General features: G+C 44.3%; 1 protein-coding gene across 1 annotated transcript in view; it reads right to left on the bottom strand.

Annotated features, from left to right (window-relative positions):
- The window catches only part of LOC309545738 (4-hydroxyphenylpyruvate dioxygenase), a 75392-nt gene that overhangs the window by 41730 nt on the left and 13117 nt on the right, over window positions 1–20545 (bottom strand). Inside the window, exons 3-6 of the mRNA XM_082245082.1 lie at window positions 18011–18073; window positions 16488–16592; window positions 13964–14006; window positions 4724–4806 (exon numbers count right to left, since the gene is read on the bottom strand). Coding sequence (XP_082101208.1) covers window positions 4724–4806; window positions 13964–14006; window positions 16488–16592; window positions 18011–18073 — 294 coding nt within the window. The remainder of the gene's footprint in view (window positions 1–4723; window positions 4807–13963; window positions 14007–16487; window positions 16593–18010; window positions 18074–20545) is intronic.

The raw sequence follows: 20545 nt of genomic DNA, 5'->3' as shown, positions 1-20545 counted from the left end.
CCCGAGGTCACGTATTTCAATCAGGTAGATATAAACTATGTACTGATGGATGAGGTGACTAGGTACCCCTACACTTGGGCACAAGATTATTACCAAAACATAAAGCAGCATGTCATAAAGCAAAGAAAGCTTGATAAATAAACAAGTAAATAAATTGACCGCGCTTCAAGTAAACTTAAGCTAAAAAATATATAAAGAAAGTGAAACACAGTGCTCAAAAGTCCCAATATTTGCTGTGAACAATGCAATCCCAAATGTGTTTGATCTCCTCCAAGACCATCCAATCTTAAGAAATCACCTGTGAATATGTGGGTCATATTCCGTTATATGTCGGTCATCCACGCTTCCTTCGCTTGCCGTGGGCAAGGAGCATTGTCAAGAGGTCTCACCTCAGCAACTGGGGCTTTCATGAGTGTTGGCCCTGGTGTTGGCATTGTTGCATCAGCAGGGGATTGTGGTACTGGAGAACCTGGGTGATCTTCATCGACGAGCAGAGTCTCCAACTGTTCTGACGGACAACCGGGGGATTACTGTGTGGACTCTGTAGAAGTTTGGTTGGAAATTTAGTTTCCAGTTATTGGCTTTGGTTCCGTTCAGCTAGTTGGACTATATGGGTTTGTTCTGGACTCGGCCTCAGCCAGGGCATTCCTCACATTGGACAAGTTCCAAAATCTCATCCACACGAGACCTCTGCAAGAGGGAGGTGTTTTATCAGTGGTGTATCCCGAGTTGGTCCTCTCATTTCCACAGGAAGGTGTTTGGGTTTGTGGCACGGTCTTGGGATCCTCTGGCCGACGCCACAGATATACTGGTGGCTCCTTTGGGGCCGGTCTGAAATCCGGCTTTCCTCTTCTGGCACTTCTGCCAAGATTCCTGCGTAGGCTCGAGGCAGAAGGGATTACGACCATCCTAGTGGCTCCAGACTGGCTTAGCCAGTCTTGGTACGCAGATCTATTATGGTTGGTCGTCGATGTTCCTTGGTAACTTCCTCTCAGAGGAGATCTGTTGGCTCAAGGGTCAATCTTCCATCTTGCTTTACAGTCGCTGGCTTTACCAGCTTGGCTGTTGAAGCCAAGTGCTGAAGGCTAGAGGGTTGTCTGAATCTGTGTTTCCCACGCTGCTGCAAGCAAGTAGTTCTACTTTTAGGTAGATTTACCTTTGAGGAGCGTACTTTGCGGATGTGAATCCCCTGGGGCTCACTCCCACTCTTTTTCGGTGATTCAGAGTTGGTTTCCTCCAACGAGGTGTTAAGCGGCACCTGGCCTCGGGTACCATCAAGGTCCAAGTTCAATCATTGGAGGTTTGCTTTCTTCATCCTTTGGCAATGCCTTCTGTGTGGTCTGCACCTTTTTTCAGGGGGGTTTTTCATTTGGCTCCCCTAGTACGGTCTCTATTGCCCTCGTGAGATCTCAACTTGGCGTGTCGGTTCTTTAGTAACCGCCATTGGAAAATATTTGCGAGATTCCTCTGCTTAAATTGTCCCAGAAGGTAGATTTTTCCTGGTGGCTTTTTCTTCTGCACCAAGGGTGTCGGAGCTGGCAGCTGTCTTGTTCACCAATTTGGTGGTTCAGGGAGATAGAGTGGTGTTTCGTATCTGCCAGTTTCCTTCCTAAGGTCGTCTCTGGTTTCCATTTAAATAAAATCATTGTGTTGCTTTCCTTCTGTTAAAAGCCTAAGGACCCTGAAGAGATTGCCTTACATTCTTTGGATGTGGTTCGGGCAGTCAGGGTGAAAATAGCCTCCATTGCGTAGTATGTAGTATATAAGATGAAACGGGTGTTAAATCCACTCACATTATAGGAGTTCACTTTCAGCGTGCAGGGTCCGCCAGACTGTGTCGCTTCCGTGTTCCACCGGTCTGAACCACCGCTACCGGAAGTGACGTACTGACGTAATAAGCCACGCCCTACGCGTTTTTGTCACTACGACGCTCCAGATGACGCCGTAGTGACGAAACGCATAGGGTGTGGCTTATTACGTCAGGTTTTGCAGGCCACTGTTGAAGAGGATTAGTACTCTTTGTGGGTGACAATTTTTGCCAGGTGAGCTCAAGTTGTTTCCTGGTTGAGTTCCTGTTTTACCTGGTTTGCTACGTTTTAGCCTTTGGGAAGTATGTTTATTGCTGTGTTATCCCCACCCCTCCTGTTGACACTGCTTTGGGATGTCCCAAGGGTCAAAGAAGATATGGAGCTGTGTCTGTCAATGAACGAAAGAGAAAACTGGATTTTTGTCTTACCATATAATCCTTTTCTCTGATGTTCATTCATGGACACAGCACCCGCCCCTCTAATGAGTTGGGGGTTATGTTCTTCTGACACTGCTTGTGACAAAACTGAAGAGCTAGAGCAGGAAGTGGGAGTATACCCCCTGGGACTGCCCTATGGGCGTAGTCAAACTTGTTTTTTATATATTTTTTACTTTTTTACTAATGTCCTACTCCTATAGAGAGCAGCATAACCCAAGGGTCAAAGAAGATATGGAGCTGTGTCCGTCAATGAACATCAGAGAAAAGGATTTTACGGTAAGACAAAAATCTATTTTTTCTAATTCCTGATAAACCTGGATCAGAAGAGTTCTGCTACCCCCACTCATCTGCATAACCTAAAGTTAGGGGCTCAAGGGCAGTCAAAATATGCCTACTAGTGACACCTTTCTCGAATAACTTCGCCATCATTAAGTTCATGATGAACTTAAATAGGAACTTTAATACTGTAGCTATACATGTAGTTTTAAGAAATATACATTTACAAGAAATATTGTCCCATCATTGGTGTTAGTAGTGGGAGGAATTATACCCCACAATTCGTGTTAGTGCCTCATGTCAGTGGGAGGAATAGTGTCTCAAATGCCAGATAAAAACATACAAAAAATGGGGCAGACTCGATGGACCATTTGTTTTTTTTATGCCATTACTTTTAGGTTTCTATTGCAGGTGCTCTTTCCCTAGTCCTCCTTTCTTTTAGTTCTGCTTTATTATTGATTTGGGCACAGAAGGTCATACAGGGACTCAGGGATCGATTTAAAAGTTAACATGGTTTTTTGCAGGCACATGGTGCCATTCTTTTAACCTTCTGCTACCTGAGATTTCTTTAGGCTAGAAAAGGTTTAATATACTGTATAACTGTAAAGAGAGAATATTTATCAGGATCTTAACTGAACATTTTTAGACTAGAAAAGGTTTAATATACTGTATAACTGTAAAGAGAGAATATTTTTTAGGATCTTAACTGTATACATATACTTGAAGTATACTCTTTTCATGTATATTACTATAATAAATAGTATGTAGGGTATTAAAAAGATGTCTGGTAAAAGGAGGAGGCACAATTAACATGGTCTTTGGGAACATGTAATGCCAGCCTTTTATTCTTTTTTCTGTCTGATAAAATGTAACACTTTTTCAAAAATACTTATTTTGTTAAATGATTAAACACAAAGTCTTTTATATCAGCATGTAACTATATGGGTACTATCACTTTATGTGTCAGGACTTGTGTTACCTGGGTCACCTGTTGGTGGTGCTGCTGTTTGAAGGGTGCAGTCCCGGAGGGCACAAGCGTTTGTCTCCCAGCAACCAGCTTATCAGTATAATTATGCTGCACCTGGCAGGCTGGTGGAAATTATTTAACTCTGTCCTTGATTGAAGTTCAGTGCTTCAGTGTTCTTCCTGTGAGCCGTGCCCCTGCCTGATCCCAATCCTGTGCCTTGTTTCTTCGACCTGCTCCCTGCATCCAGCTCCCTGCTCCCCTTGTTTCCTGTCTCAGTCCTGACCTTGCCCTGCTCATGTGTGCTCCCTTCAGAGCCAGGACAAGGGGTGGGCAAAAGGGTTGGCTGCCCTGGGCGCAGCATGTATTGTAGGGATGGGGGAACCGCACGTTCCTTCTACTATAAGGCTGACAGAGGCATCACTACTTCTGCCAGCTCAGTGCTGGAAGTGGTAAGAAGAGGGGGAAAGAGGCGGGAGGAGGTGGGGGCTGTGCCCTCTCCCCCTACTCCTCAAATGGGCACTGATGATGCTGCACTGATGGGCACTGATAGGCAACACTGATGGGCACTGACAGGCAGCACCGATGAGGCTGTGCTCATAATCACTGATTAGACTGCACTGATTAGGCGGCACTGATAAGCTGCACTAACAGGTGGCACTGATAGGCAATGCTGATGAGGCTGTGCTGATAAGCACTGATAGGTGGCACTTATGGGCACGGATAGGCTGTGCTGATGGGCACTGATGAGGCTGCGCTGATGGGCACTGATAGGCACAGATGAGGTGGGACAGATGGGCACTGACAGGTGGAACTGATAAGCAATGATGAGGTGGCACTGATAGAAGGCACTCCCTGTCTGTCCATTCAGCAGCAGTAAGGAAAGGGCGCCCGATCAAGCCCAGCTGTCAACCTGGGAAGATGATGTCAGAGGTGGGCGGGCAGTGAGAGCACCGTCCACCAGGGCAACGGTTCGCACATTGGAGCGTGTATCCCGCTCCAGCAGGCTGCAAAGCTGTGGCCTCAATTATCGGCCAGCCCGATGCTAGTCCATGCACCCACGGGTGGGCCACATGGGAGGATCGCGACCACTGCTGCGGTGTAACCCAGGCGCCAGAATGCGATTTCCAGTCGCCATTTGGTTTTGTCGAGCCCTGTGCTATGTATATAGATTCTGTGGGGAAAAAAGTGACATTCTACCACTAAAAATTTAAACTGATAATACAAATTAGCAATACCTGAAATATAAATTCACAGTCTTCAACCTGGAAAGCTATGTCTTTCACACCATCTCCGTGCTTGATTAAATGTTCACCCATCTCTGTTAAAAATGTAGGAAAAACATTACTGGTACAGTAATTTGTCATCATTGTCATTTTTATTCAGATGTTTTTAGGTGAATTTCAATTTTTCTCTAGTGGCAATATTGCAAGCACCCAGGGGAGGACTGGGGCAGGGGGGCAATTGCCCCCTGGGCCGCTCTATCCTGTAAAAAGGCTGCACCGCTTCTGCCAGAGACATGCCTAAAGCATTCCTGGTGAAGAGAAGTAAAAAGTCCCAACCACTGACTTACTGAGTGCAGGATAAAGACAAGGACAGAGCGCAGCCCTCTCCCCCCAGCAAGGATGGTGTAAACTGTTTCTGAGCAGAGGCTGGTTCCACGTCCCACTGGAGACTCTCCTCCCCTGACCAGCCCCAACCAAGCTGTCCCAGCTCCCCCCAACTGCCCCCTGCTGGCCAGGTTGGGAACCCTGATTCAGCTGGTGAGTAGAGAGTACTGGGAGCAGGGCATCAGCCTTGAATGGGGGTCTGGAGGAGGACAGAAAGAGGGAGAGTGGGAGGGGGGCCGAGTCACTGCACCATGCGCCTCTGGTTTATACCTGCCCCCTGGGCCGAAAGTTGCCAGTCTGCCCCTGCAAGCACCATACCAGAGTTGAAACAGTAACATATATATATATATATATATATATATATATATATATATACACACACACACAATATCTCACAAAAGTGAGTACACTCCTCACATTTTTGTAAATATTTTAATTTATCTTTTCATGTGCCATCACTGAAGAAATAACACTTTGATACAATGTAAAGTAATGAGTGTACAGCTTGTGTAACAGTGTAAATTTGCCGTTCCCTCAAAACAACCCAACACACAGCCATTAAGGTGTAAACCACTGGCAACAAAAGTGAGTACACCCCTAAGTGAAGGTGTTCAAATTGGGCCCATATAGCCATTTTCCCTCCCTGGTGTCATGTGACTCGTTAGTGTTACAAGGTCTCAAGTGTAAATGGGGAGCAGTTGTGTTAAATTTGGTGATATCGCTCTCACTCCCTCATACTGGTCCCTGGAAGTTCAACATGGCACCTCATGGCAAAGAATTCTCTCAGGATCTGGCCTAGGCTATAACAAGATTGGCAAGACCCTGAAACTGAGCTGCAGTACAGGGGCCAAGACCATAGAGCGGTTTAACAGGGCAGGTTCCACAGGCCTCGCAATGGTCGACCAAAGAAGCTGAGTGCATGTGCTCAGCGTCATATCCAGAGGTTGTCTTTGGGAAATAGACATATGAGTGTTGCCAGCATTGCTGCAGAGGTTGAAGGGGTGTGGGGTCAGCCTGTCTGTTCTCAGACCATACGCCGCCGCACACTGCATCAAATTGGTTTGCATGGCTGTCATCCCAGAAGACAGCCTCTTCTAAAGATGATGCACAAGAAAGCCCGCAAACAGTTTGCTGAAGACAAGCAGACTAAGGACATGGATTACTGGAACCATGTCCTGTGGTCTGATGAGACCAAGATAAATTTATGTGGTTCAGATGGTGTCTCGCGTGCGTGGCACCAACCAGGTGAGGAGTATAAAGACAAATGTGTCTTGCCTACAGTCAAGCATGGTGGTGGGAGTGTCATGGTCTGGGGCTGCATGAGTGCTGCTGGCACTGGGGAGCCACAGTTCATTGAGGGAACCATGAATGCCAACATGTACTGTGACATACTGAAGAAGAGCATGATCCTCTCTCTTCAGAGACTGGGCCACAGGGCAGTATTCCAACATGATAACGACCCCAAACACACCTCCAGGACAACCGCTGCCTTTCTAAAGAAGCTAAAGGGTTAAGGTGATGGACTGGCCAAGCATGTCTCCAGATCTAAACCCTACTGAGCATCTGTGGGGCATCCTCAAACGGAAGGTGGAGGAGAGCAAGGTCCATCCACCAGCTCTGTGATAACCTCATGGAGGAGTGGAAGAGGACTCCAGTGGCAACCTGTGAAGCTCTGGTGAACTCCATGCTCAAGAGGGTTAAGGCATTGCTGGAAAATAATGGTGGCCACACAAAATATTTACACTTTGGGCCCAATTTGAACATTTTAACTTTAAGGGGTGTACTCACTTTTGTTGGCAGTGGTTTAGACATTAATGGCTGTTTGTTGAGGTATTTTGAGGGGACAGCAAATTTACACGGTTATACAAGTTGTACACTCACTACTCTAAATTGTAGCAAAGTGTCATTTATTCAGTGTTGTCGCATGAAAAGACAGATAAAATATCTACAAAAATGTGAGATACTCTAAAAAATAAAAAATATTTATTTATTTATTTATTTTTCCCTGTTTTTGGGAAATGCGTCCTGCATTATGCAGCTCTTTAGAATCGTGGGCGGAAAAGATCAAGTGTCAATGGAGCCTAAAAAAGAAATGAATGCAGCCACCACTTCTAAGAATTGGTAAGCTGCCATATAATAAGGACTCATGTACACTAGAATTTATAGGAGAGGCGTTTAGAGGCAGAAATCAATCACAACCAGCACATCCAGGAGACGCAGTGCTTTTCTGAGGAAACGCTTGATGCACCTAAAAGCATGTTAACACTAGGCACGTTTAGTGCTTGAGTGTTAATTCATTTACATGGCCAGATTCATTTATTATTCTTACATAGTTAGTGAGGTTGAAAAAAAGGTATCAGTCCATCCAGTTCAACCCATAATGTTTGTGTGTGTATGTGTGTGTGTGTGTTGCTAACCGTACATTGTATACCCCTTTATGTTGTGGTCTGTAAGGTGCCCATCTAATAGTTTTTTGAACTTATCAATGCTCCCTGCTGATACCACTGCTTGTGGAAGAGAATTCCACATCCTTACCACTCTGACAGTAAAGAATCCCTTACGTAGTTTACGGTTAAACCGTTTTTCTTCTAGTTTTAGTAAGTGGCCACGTGTCTTATTAAATTCCCTTATGCTATGGCCACCAGTACAGTATTTGTACATTGATATCTTATCCCCTCTCAAGCATCTCTTCTCCAGAGAGAATAAGTTCAATGCTTGTAGTCTTTCCTCATAGCTGATGTCCTCCATTCCCCTAATTATCTTTGTTGCCCTTCTCTGGACTCTCTCCGGTTCTAGCACATCCTTTCTGAGGATCGGTGCCCAGAACTGGACGGCATTTTCAAGATGTGGCCGGACCGGAGTCTTGTAAAGTGGGAGAATAATCTCTTTATTTCTGGAGTGAATCCCCTTTTTTTATACATGCCCATGCCAATCCCTGTTGGATTTACTTGCAACGGCTTGGCATTGCATTCCACTGCCAAGCCTGTTGTCCACTAGGACCCCCAGGTCCTTTTCCATCTTAGATTTACCCAGAGGTTCCCCCCTAGCGAGTAACTTGCGTTCGTATTTTTGACACGCAAGTGCATTACCTTACATTTTTCAACAGTAAACCTCATCTGCTATGTAGTTGCCCACCCCATTTATTTTGTTCAGATCTGCTTGTAAGGTTACCACGTCCTGAAAAGAAGATATTGGCCTGCTTAGCTTAGTATCGTCCGCAAATACAGAGATTGTGCTGGATATCCCATCCTCTAGGGCAGGGGTGTCAAACTCCATTTTCATCGCGGGCCGCATCAGCATTATGGTTTCCCTCAAAGGGCCGGTTATATCTGTAAGATTAGATGTCCAGAGCACTCCACGCCCCCTTACACCCTTACATCACAATGCACCTCCTTACCAGAGGGTGGATCTGGGAATAAGTGCAGGGTCTGGAGGAGAACCAGAGAGGGGCTGGAGTCAGCTTCCAGAGTCTGCTGAATGCTGAGACCAGGGGAGGCAGAGACAAGGTGGTGTTGCGGCTGCACAGAGAGGTGCAGGATCTGTAGGAGGGGTTCTGCCCTCCTCTCTGATGCGAACTGCTGAGGAGGAGGGGGGGAAAGACGAGCCTTTCTGCAGCTGCACAGAGTACTGCAGGATCTAGCAAAGGAGTTCTGTCCTCTCTGCTGCCGACTACAGAGAAAAGGTGGCTGCGACAGCTGCATGAGAGGTGGGAGGGCCACATGAAATGGCCTGGGGGGCAAAGTCCAGATACACCACATCCACAGGCCTTCCATTATCTAGATTGCAACGCACTTCATCATAGAAGCTTAATAGATTGGTCTAGCAAGAGCGATTTTTAATGAATCCATGCTGATTGCTACTAATAATACTGTTTTTATTACTAAGGTCTCCAACATTTTGCAGACTACTGATGTTAGGATAACCGGCCTATAGTTACCCGGGATATATCTCGGTCCTTTTTTAAATATTGGTACCACGTTGGCTTTTTTCCAATCAGCTGGCACCATACCCGTCAGTAGACTATCCATAAAGATCAAGAACAATGGTCTGGCTATCACCTGGCAGAGCTCTTTAAGAACCCTCGGGTGCAAGCCATCCGGTGCCGGTGATTTATTTATGTTAAGTTTTTCAAGTTTAGTTCTAAGTCTATCTTCTGTTAACCATGGGGGTGCCTCCTGAGGTGTATTATTTATTTTAACATTACAAGCTGGGTTAGTGTCGCCCCCCAGTTCTTTCGTGAAAACTGAAGAGAAGAATTTATTTAGCACTTTCGCCTTCTCTGTCCTTTGTGGTCAGATTCCCTTCATCATCTTTTATGGGGCCAATGTGTTCTGGTCTTGCTTTCTTACTATTTAAATACTTAAAGAATTTCTTGGGGTTTTTCTTACTCTCTTCCTCTATATGTCTCTCGTGTTCTATTTTAGCTGCCTTGATTTCACCTTTACATTTCTTATTGCACTCTTTTTAATGTTGGAATGCTGCTTATGACCCCTCAGCCTTGTATTTTTTCAAGGCCTTTTCTTTAGTTTTAATATGCATTTTTATGGTGTTGTTTAGCCACCCAGGGTTTATTTTTGCTCTTTTAAACTTATTCCTTTTTGGGATGCACTGGCCAATCCCTTTATTTAGTATGTTCTTTAAGCACTCCCATTTTTCCTCCCTGTTCTTTGTTCCTAGGGTTCTATCACATTTGATATTGTCTAGCAAAGAGCGCAGTTTAGGGAAGTTGGCTCTTTTGACATTCAGTACCCTTGTGTTTCCTACTTCTATGATTTATACTGAAACTGATTGACCTATGGTCACTTTTTCCTAAGTTGCCCTGTATTTCTATATCCTTGATCAGGTCCGTATTGTTGTAAATCAGTAGGTCTAGTACCGCATTGTTTCTTGTCGGTGCGTTCACCATCTGACCCATGAAATTGTCCTGCAAACCATTTAGGGACTGCCGAGCCCTAGACAAATGCGCGGTTCCTTCTGCCCAGTCTATATCTGGGTAATTAAAGTCCCCCAATAAAATTAAATTTCCCATCTTTCCTAACCTTCCCATTTCTGGCCAATTAAATGAATTAACGCCTAAACACACCTAAACGTGTTTACAAGTGTCAAGCGTTTTGTTCCTGCCAAAACACTGCTACCAGGAGGAAAGGGGTCTAGGAGAGCTAGCAAAACCTCCTGTGTGCATGAGGCCTAAATGTTTACTTTTGAGTTTAATACTGCTTTAATGCTAAAAAACTTACTAGTGTTGACATAGGCATGTAGATGCTAGGAGAAGCACCATAATTCTAAATACACGCAGTTCGTTATTTTTACTTCTCACACATCTGCAATATATATAATAGGTGTGAAAACAACAGTCACGAGGTTTACATAGTTTAAGGTATTTAAAAAGTAGATCAATATATGATTAATAGTAATACCTTGATCAAATGTATTTTGACATTTAGATTTTGGACAAAAACTGCATTGTATGTATTTTTTTTTTTCGTTGACTTATGTTTTGGTTCATAGTTGCTAATGAATGCTTATTAGACCCTTGCTAAAGTGCTCTTTCATACAGTGTGTAGCACTGTCCCCATAGGGCTTACTGTGTGTTGACTTCTTAAGCCTCCGTCTGATTACCTGCAGACAGTTGCAGGGGGGGGGGGGGGTTCACTTATATCCCAACCTTATTCCTGTTTGCTCGTTACTCAATAAACAGTGAATGGGAGAAGGAAATAGTGGGATATTCCAAATGGAACTATTCACAGTAGATGAGGACAACTCTAACTTGGCCTCACCAGGTTATTTGTGGAAGCAGACACGCTGCTTTAACCATACTGCCACTACTTTCTTCAGGACACTCTCTAGCATCCCCTTGATTGACACCCGTCCACTGACTCTTCTACTGAAGGGATGGCCCTCACATGACAGGCCCCATGACACAGATATATACTCACTGTAGGCAGAATAAAATCCTTTCCAATGTCTTCCTTCCAGTCAGCTCTGCAGGACATCTGGGTTCAGCTCCTATCTGGCAGCTTTTACAGAGGAGGGCAGCTTCCCCCTCTCTCCGATGACCCCACTGTCCAGCCGAAAATCCAGAGCACATGTGCTCTAGACATTTATACAGTCACCCAGCATGCACAGAGGCACATTCCTCTGCCAAACACCAGGGCTGTAACAATGCCTGTGCCCTTGTCAGGTTTCCTCCTACTGTCCAATATGCCTCCCTATTGTGTGAAACATTCAGACAAGCTGAGCTGCACCTGAGCACCATGAGCAGACCTTAACAATAGATCCTGCTTTCTGGTAGGCACAGAGCACTATAAATGTAACTGGAAATCTTCCTGGCAAGCAGAAAGACCCAAAAACTATACTCTTTTCCAGCACCTACCTAGAAGGGTGCTACAAGTGGGTTTTGCTGTGGATTCACCAGTCAGATTTCCTTCAGACTTTCCCCTGGTTGTTATCTGGTTGGAAGCATTTAGGCAGTTGGTAGTTAGTGGCCTATTCAGTGGTCCTGGTGGCACATTCTCCTCTTGGGTTTACGGTGAGCGGTTTGCTGCCCCTGTAGTTTCTGCTTTATTTGACATGTTGTAAACAAAGGTCATATTTAAAGAAGAAGTATGTACTTCTGTGGGTTACATGAGTGCACTTAGTTTTGCACTCCTGTGACCCAGATTCAGCCAACATGATGTGACAGAGTCAGTTCGGGCTCTGGAGGTATACCGACAATACTGTTGGGATCCACCCAGATTCCTAACCAGCAGCTGGCTCAGCCTCTCAGCACACCACTGAAAGCCTGTGCCAACTACTTTCACCCCTTCACAGTTCGGCACTCCGGTGAGCTAAGGGTGGTTCTAAGAGCTGTGTGATCAGTGGTCTCTGATTGCTAAGTTTTCAGTGTAGAGCCAGTTGGGGACAGTTGCAGCATCGAATCGATGCTGTATCTACATAGGTGAGTATGAAGGTTTATTATTTTTGAATCCCAAATTTCTCTTTTAAAGTGTCTGAGCTCCAGAAAGCAGGAGGCAGATAGATGAAGATACAGTCTGCTGAGCTCAGTGAGGGGAGCTTTGAGAGCTAATTGGAAGGAAGGGACACACCCCCTTTCACACAGCACACAGAAAGGCTAAGGCTGTCAATCACAGGCTGTGTGTTTGAGCTCCCTCCCCCGTCACCTTTTTCCTCTTAGTGTCAGGAAAACTTAGTGCTTTGGATTGAGACAAGTGCACAGTAATGTTTTAAACCCCTGTTAGCTTTTTTTACTGTATGTCTTCCCACTGGGTGAATATTGGTGAACACTGTCCCCAGTACAGAATGTGATGTTAAAACCAACATTTTTGGAATTTTCAGTTGTACTGTCCACGAGTCACTTTGGAGAGATCTCCTCTTATTTTCTTTCAGTGTCTGCTGGACAGGAAGTGAAGGTAAGTCACCCCAATGAGCCATAGACAGCAAAAAAACACCTTACAGGAAACTTAACCCTTCCTCTATTAAAACGTGTCGGCTTTAATAATGTGAATGACTTTCTATAATCTGTACATAGGTGAGAATGAAGATTTGTTATTTCTTAATACCAAATTTCTCTTTAAAGTAATTGTAAAGTCTCGCTTTTTTTTTTTTTGTAAACAAACATGTTATACTTACTTGCTCTGAGCAGTTGGTTTTGCACAGAGCAGCCCGGATCCTCCTCTTCTCGGGTCCCTTGTGACTGCTCCTGGCCCCTCTCTCCTATTAAATGCCCCCACAGCAAACAGCTTGCTATGGGGGCACCTGAGCCCAGCTTCGTGTGTCCGTTCAGACACGGAGCTGCTGTTCGGCCCCACCCCCTCTCTTTCTCCTTATTAGCTTATTGACTTTGATTGACAGCGGCGGGAGCCAATGGCGCCGTGGCTGTATCTCAGCCAATCAGGAGGGCGAGTCCCAGGACGGCTGAGGAACTCGTGGACATCACTGGACCGGAGATACATAAACTGATCTTTCTATGTATAATTCTCCTGGATCTGTCCGCTCCTCATGCATGTAGATCTCATATGAAACGAGTGGCAAAAAGCACCAATGGAGCTCCAGTCCCAGCCGACGACTCGTAAGTGGAAACCCGTCGGGGGGAGCAAGCCGTGCCGCCAAACATTGTGTTATTTCACAAAGAGCCACTGTTCTGCGTGTACATTTCTCAGTATATGTAAGTGTATTTCTTTTTCATTAAACCGAATTTTAAGGATAAGGCACTTTTAGTATTTATTTCATTGTTGGGAAATCCATGCATTGGTGCTTTCTGCCACTCGTTTCATATGAGATCTACATGCATGAGGAGCGGACAGATCCAGGAGAATTATACATAGAAAGATCAGTTTATGTATCTCCGGCTACAAAGTATCTGTTTACCAGTGTAAAGCTCTAACCTCCCAATTAGTATGAATTCATTGTTACCACTGGGTGTCATTGGTTCACTTCACTGCCACTGTGAGAAAAGCTATCACCTTATTTTATTGCAGCAAGGGGCCACTCATATGCACAAAATTTTTTTGGAGTATACCTGTTTGAATTCGTGAATCTCATCGCGCCACTTCATCACTGGTTCCTTTCATTATGAACTCTTTAAAGTTGAAGAATCCAGTGTCTTCAATCATTTGAGAGATTTTCATTTATTGCACTAATTATTATTTTTTTTTTGCATTTATAAATTCCAGTTTTAGTTGTATTTGATTTACAGTATGTTTGTACATGCCAGTTAATTTTAGAAGTGCACTATCTTTTCTCTTTTCACATTTACTACACATTACTACTAGTGCTGCATCTATCTTATTTTAAGGTTCGCACACCCTTTTACATTTCTATTTATATACTGTAGACAGCATAAAATAAAATACTTAAAAAAAAACGTACCTCGATTATCCGGATTTAGTGGAGATTGAAACACGAAATAAATCTAAAATACAAAACAGAACAATCCTTTGTATACTTAATTTTCTTTAAAAAGCAATCCATAACATAGTCTCAAGAAAGACAATTAGATAATCTTTAAACATTCTGGTGTGAGGAAAGTCACACGTGTGTTGTTGCCAAATTCCAGATGCTACAAGGAGAGTTTTATTTGGAGATTAGTACTGGAGCCAGGAGATTACTGTTCAGAGGTAAGGTAGGCTGCTGGCCAAAGGTGCTCTACACATTTGCAGCATTAACACATGCCATAGGCATACTGTAAATGTGACTAAACTAGATCTAAAGACCCAAGTTTTTCCTAGTTATGCATAGAGTGGAGAGGGATTAGAACACCTGACACCAGGTGTCTATTGCTGTCTGTGCCCCAATCAGGGGGATTCACCGTCTATTTGTATTGTTTACCATTATCACCGACAGTGAAAGTGAAATAAAATTCCATATTTCGGGTCGTTGCCAGAACAGGAATAGAGGAGAAATCTTCCAGAGGGGACACCAATACTGGTGACATCAATAAATTCCCTCTCTTTGGAGAGATTTCCTTTCACTTCCTGTTTTGGCTATTGCACGGCTTTACAAATTTGCTTTTAATCTAGTAGCCAGCTAAAAAAGTTAGGAGCCAGTTTTTCTTAATAAATCTTATCCGGGTAACATGTTCCAAAAGGTGAACTTATCCTTTAACCCTTTCGTAGCCAGAGCCATTTTTGCGGGGTTTTTTGCACACAATTAAAAAATCTGCGCCTTGGTTTCATCGAGTTCTAGGCTATGGGACAGGAAGTAAAGGGAAATCCCCCCCCCCCCAAAAGCACACAGATAGCAAAAAACCTATGGGGTTATAATCCTCCCTTACTCTATGTAAAATTTTTAAAAAATTGCCCTTAGTTCTACTTAAAGTGGGAGTAAACTCCCATACATTATTTTTATCTATAGGTAAGCCTATACCTTTAGGCATACCTAAAGGTACTGTAAATATCTCCTAAACGTGCACCATTTAGGAGATATTTACTGTACATGCTGCCGGTTATATCACCGGTGCATGCACTCTGAAGGAACAGCCACCTGGGCCGTTCCTTCAAAGTCCTGTGCCGTAAATGGCAGCTCCCGCGCTTATGCGTGGGATTGACATCATCACGGCTCCGGCCACTCACGCAGCGAACCCGGAAGAAGGCCGGTGAAGATGGAAGCCTTGTCCAATGCACAGGAAAAATAGAACGCACTCCGGCATAAAGAGATAAATGGACTTTATTGATAAAACTAAAATCCAGGCATGACAAGCATCATGGACAGACGAACAGGAACAGTTGACGGATTTCACAAATTAAATTTGCTTAATCATAACTGAAGAGAAACACATAGAAGTATCCCTAACATTCTTTGAACGTTTTGTGTATGTTTATTTATTTAGTTATTTTACCCTTTCTTTTCTGATTTTGCCTTCTACCATTCAAATATAATAGGATTTCCTAGGTAGCTACCATGTTACCATGTTGCCTGAAAACTAATAATGGATCAAATATCACCAATGCACCAAAACGCTCCTTAATCTGGCTAAAGTCACCAACAGAAGAACGTTCAATGTTTGAGGGCCACACAGGGTCCCATTTGTCCGTTAGTACGTCAGACAAAGGGTCTGTGTTGACCGATTTTGGGCTAATGTCGATGACATCCGTTTGACCTGCTTTAAGCTGGTTTTGCAGTTTTGTATTCCCATGTACTTATATGGAAATGCATAACAAGCTTGAAGCAAACAAATGCCTATCAGCACAAGGCCCTTAGATTATAAAATATTTCAGTGTGATGGTGACATGTGATCTTTTGTTTGAAGTTGATGAAGCTAGCCCTGTTTGGTGTTAAGCTGGGACTTCTTTGTTCCTTAAAATATGTAAATTGAGTTATGTATTTTAATCTTAAAGCCGTACTAAAGTCAATTTTACAACAGACTGGGAACAGGCAGGCTAACATGTCTCTTCTGCTGTAAAATACACCTACCCGCCTGGTCTTCTGCCCGGACCCTGCAAGCGCAGGAGTTAGGTCACGCCACACCGCACAAGGAGAATGCCTGAAGACCAGGAAGAAGATGCCTGCAGTTGTGAGGGACCCTGACTGTTGGCAGGGGTGGGAAACTTGAAACTCCAGCTGCACTGAAACTACAAATCCCATCATCCACCTTCACTTTGGAGTCATGCCTATGGGTGTCAGATTTTTGCAATGCATCTTGGGACTTGCAGTTCAATAAAAGCTGGAGTGCTGAGGTTGCCTACCCCTCACTGTTGGAGAGGATGTAAGTACCATATATTGCCTTTATTTCTGCTTTAAGCATTGTCTTATTTTCATTATTTCTATTACCTTATATATAAAATAAATGTGGAAATGTATAATGTGAGTTAAAATTGCACTAAACCACAATGAGCGCCTTCTATAATCAAATAATATAGATTCCATACTATACACTGTATCCTGGTTTGCTTACCTTATCCTGCTTGACAACATGTGATACCACATCTCGACTACCAGTCTCAAGACCTTTGTAGGCAAAAGGTTCAAATCCGAACTTGTCACAGTAGAATGATGCAGCCTGTAGGGAGATTTCGGCTGTGAATCACATTTATTTTTTAGTTGAAATTCACAGCAGTTTCACATAGTCACTGTATACACATGCATGAGCAGAGTTCTACTGAAGAACATCTGTTCTTCATAATACAGAATTATGAGACTAGATTATTACATATGTCTTTGCATTTCTTAATATTATGACATTTAGGTGATAACGAAGTGTATTGAGTAATTTATTAACAAAGCTCCTTAGATCTCAAGAAGATTCTCTTTAATTTGAGATATTAACTTGTCGCCACAGGGCATTAAATAATGGTTTCCAGACATTCTTCCATGCTTAGTGTTCTGCTATGAAGTCAGTCTTATTAATTAGCTGCTTTATTAAAAAAAATATTGATGTATGTAGCGCTTACCCCTGAAGGGGCTGCTGAAGACAGACAAGTTCTCCCAGATAGTACAGAGACCACCAGTCACCCAAGCACACCAATAATTAAACCTCAGTCCAATAGGGTGTCTTTTTTTACTTATCGCTCAAGAACTTTAACAGGAGAGGGGTTCAAGGTCACGGGATACTCCAAACTGGCCAGCAAAAACAGAGAAAGAACAAGCTTCTCTCTAGATTCTCAATAGCAGCTTCTCTGGAGGTAGCTGGGGATATCGGTATGTCTAAGGCCCCACAGCTGTAGACCATAAGGATGATTGTTAGCAACTGGTTCCCTTTTGCTCCTGCGCAACTGTCAGTCCCCAGTCAGATCTTTACTCACGGTGTCCTAGGAGTTGTCTGCCACCCAGTCTCCACAGGCAGATCCTCAAAGGTGGAAATTACAACATCCTCCTCCAGACCCGGACTCTGAAACAGTGTCCTTAATGGGTATCCTTTTTTTAGCAGTCCTCCTCAGGCCCTTGGTACAGCAGGCACTGAGGCCCAAACAGTGGTTTCTTGTCTTAGTACTTCTTCTCCTAGGGGCAGCAGCCCAGGAGTATGGGATCCCTCCCTGACGAGGAAAGAACAGTCTGTCAGGTCTCCTGCATAGTTATCACCTCCCCAGCCACCTTCGGGAGGCCCACTTTTAGGAATTGACGAGGGCATGATAACTATTCAGGTAATCATTTGAATCTCCATACCTATGCTCTGGAAGCTTCTTTCAGGGGTTGGGGGAGCAATAAAACTTTCACCCTAGGAATCCTGAGTAGGCCAGACCAATCAGCCAGCAATCCACTGATTACAATGGAGCCAAAAATGAAATTTGCCTGGCAGTCTAACTAGGAGGGCTCTACGTATATTTATATACGTATATCATCTTTTTTAGAAAGAGAGAGCACTGGCCCTGATGTTCTGGCCCTAATGTTGCAAATGCTTCTGGCAGTGACAAGGGAAGCTCTTCACAATCTGCAAAGACAATCATGGAACAATATGTGTGCAGCATTTTAATAACTTACCTGTTTGGCATTTCCAACCCAAAAAGTGAGATGGTGGAAGTTTAGAAATCGGCCTCTTTCATGCTTAAAATAGAACAATATGTTATATTTGAGTGGACGATCATTTTCATGACATTTTCAAATAAATTCTAATATTAATGCACCTTTTTTTATATTTTGACATATAGTTTATTTTTAAAAGGGTTGTTCCCCAAACTCGCTCATCCATGTCTTTATGTACCTTGCTTTGTGCACTGGTGCGCAATCATGATGGAACAGGAAGGGCCATCCCCAAACTGTTCCCACAAAGTTGGAAATACAAAATCGTCCAAAATGTTTTGGCATGCTGACACCTTAAGAGTTTCCTTCACTGGAACTAAGGGGCCAAGCCCAACCCCTGAAACCCAACCTCACACCATAATCCCCCCTCAGCCAAATGATTTGGACCAGTGCACAAAGCAAGGTCCATAAAGACATGTTTGAGCGAGTTTGGGGTAGAAAAACTTGACTGGCCTGCACAGAGACCTGACCTCAACCCGATAGAACACCTTTGGGATGAATTAGAGCACAGGCCGTGAGCCGGGCCTTCTCTCCAACATCAATGACTGACCTTACAAATGCGCTTCTGTAAGAATAGTCAAACATTCCCATTGACACACTTCTAAGCCTTGTGGACAGCCTTCCCAGAAGAGTTGAAGCTGTTATAACTGCAAAGGATGGTCCAACTCAGTATTGAACCCGACAGACTAAGACTGGGATGCCATTAAAGTTTATGTGCTTATAAAGGCAGGCATCCCAATACTTTTGGTAATATAGTGTATGTATACACACATACAGTATCTCACAAAGTGAGTACACCCCTCACATTTTTGTAAATATTTTATTATATCTTTTTATGTGACAACACTGAAGAAATTACACCTTGCTACAATGTAAAGTACTAAGTGTACATCTTGTATAACAGAGTAAATTTGCTGTCCCATCAAAATAACTCACCACACAGCCATTATTGTCCAAACCGCTGGCAACAAAATTGAGTACACCCTGTACAGGACGCCAAGGTTGGGTCCTGGACAATCGCTATATATCTCCTGTGTTTGGGTTGTGGTCTCTTTAAGGGAAGTTGGGAAATGTTCAGGGGGTCACCCAAGACGGGTGAGAAATTCCTGGAAATAGCTAAAATCAGGAGGACTGAATCGCAGTGCTCTCTGTGTTGAATAGAGCGATATTTGGGACCCGGAATTTGGGGGGCTCTGTAGTGATATTCGGGTGGGAAAGAGCCCCCACCCCTGACCATAAGGGATTCCAGCACATACAGGGTTAAGACCCATGAGAAGCAGTCCTTAAGAGACAGGAAGCAGCAATAGGTGGGTGTGGGGGAGGAGTAGTTTGGTGGTTGCACCTGTCTGAAGGAGCTGCAAGTTTGCTGGAAGCTGCTGAGAGGTCTATTAAGGACTGTTTCAAACCTTGGGGTGAAGACCCATCCACAAAACCGTATGTGCCTTTTTTCTTGCTTTATTCCTTTGTGCTGAAGAAAAGCGGACTTTATTTTGTGTTTGATTTATGCACTGCTGGAAGCCTGTTTAAGTTTGCTGAAATAAAGCCTTTTTGTTTATGTTTTAAACGGTTGTGCACTCAATCCGGTGGAGCTAGAACCCCCAAACTTTACAACTGGTGTCTCGGATAGCGGAGAGAGAGGGGTGGCCCCGTGACCAATGGGCTGGCATTATCTCCCCTTTCCTTACTGGTGACCCGCAAAAAGCCTACTTTGACCTTCCAACTGAGCACATCAGCGACTATGAGCGTCTGAAGGCAGAGATCTTGGCCCGCCTGGGGGTGACCACAGCTGTCCGGGCTCAGAGGGTGCACCGCTGGAGGTACAAACCTAATCGGCCACCCAGGTCCCAGATGCACGAACTGGTACAGCTGGTGAAAAAATGGCTGCAACCAGAGAAGCTGACAGGCCCGCAAATGGTGGAACGGGTAGTGATGGACTGGTACCTGCGGTCCCTACCAGATGACCTACAGCGCTGGGTAAGCCATGGTGACCCTGCAACCGCTGACCAGCTGGTAGAGTTGGTCGAAAGATACACTGTGGTGGAAGACCTGCTCTGGCCTGCCAAGCATCGGGAACCCACACATAGGGCAACCAGGCCAGCCACAGCACCTAGGAGAGAAGCTCCGCCAGACGTTGTCACCCACAAACCGGTATCTTCTACAGCAGAACCACGGAGGTTGGTTCCTGTCCCAAGGATGGGAGACATACAGTGCTGGCGATGTCGGTCCTGGGGGCATACCCGGGCACAATGCCCACTTCAGGAGGAGCCTATGGAGTGTGGGACTGTTCGGAGAAGCTCTTTTTATGTGCAAAGAGCATGTGTCACCCATCTTGATATAGCGACCGGACAGTTTGAATGTGAACTATGGGTGAACCACCTTCCTGCCAAGGCTCTGCTGGACTCTGGTAGCATGGTAACGCTGGTACATACCAGGGTGATCGGAAGACTCGGCCCAGTAAGTAAGACTCTACGGGTAGTATGTATCCATGGGGACACC

Source organism: Pelophylax lessonae, assembly GCF_965119305.1.
Source record: "Pelophylax lessonae genome assembly, chromosome: 2".
Classification (NCBI taxonomy): Eukaryota; Metazoa; Chordata; class Amphibia; order Anura; family Ranidae; genus Pelophylax; species Pelophylax lessonae.
This window is presented reverse-complemented; position numbering and strand designations above follow the sequence as displayed.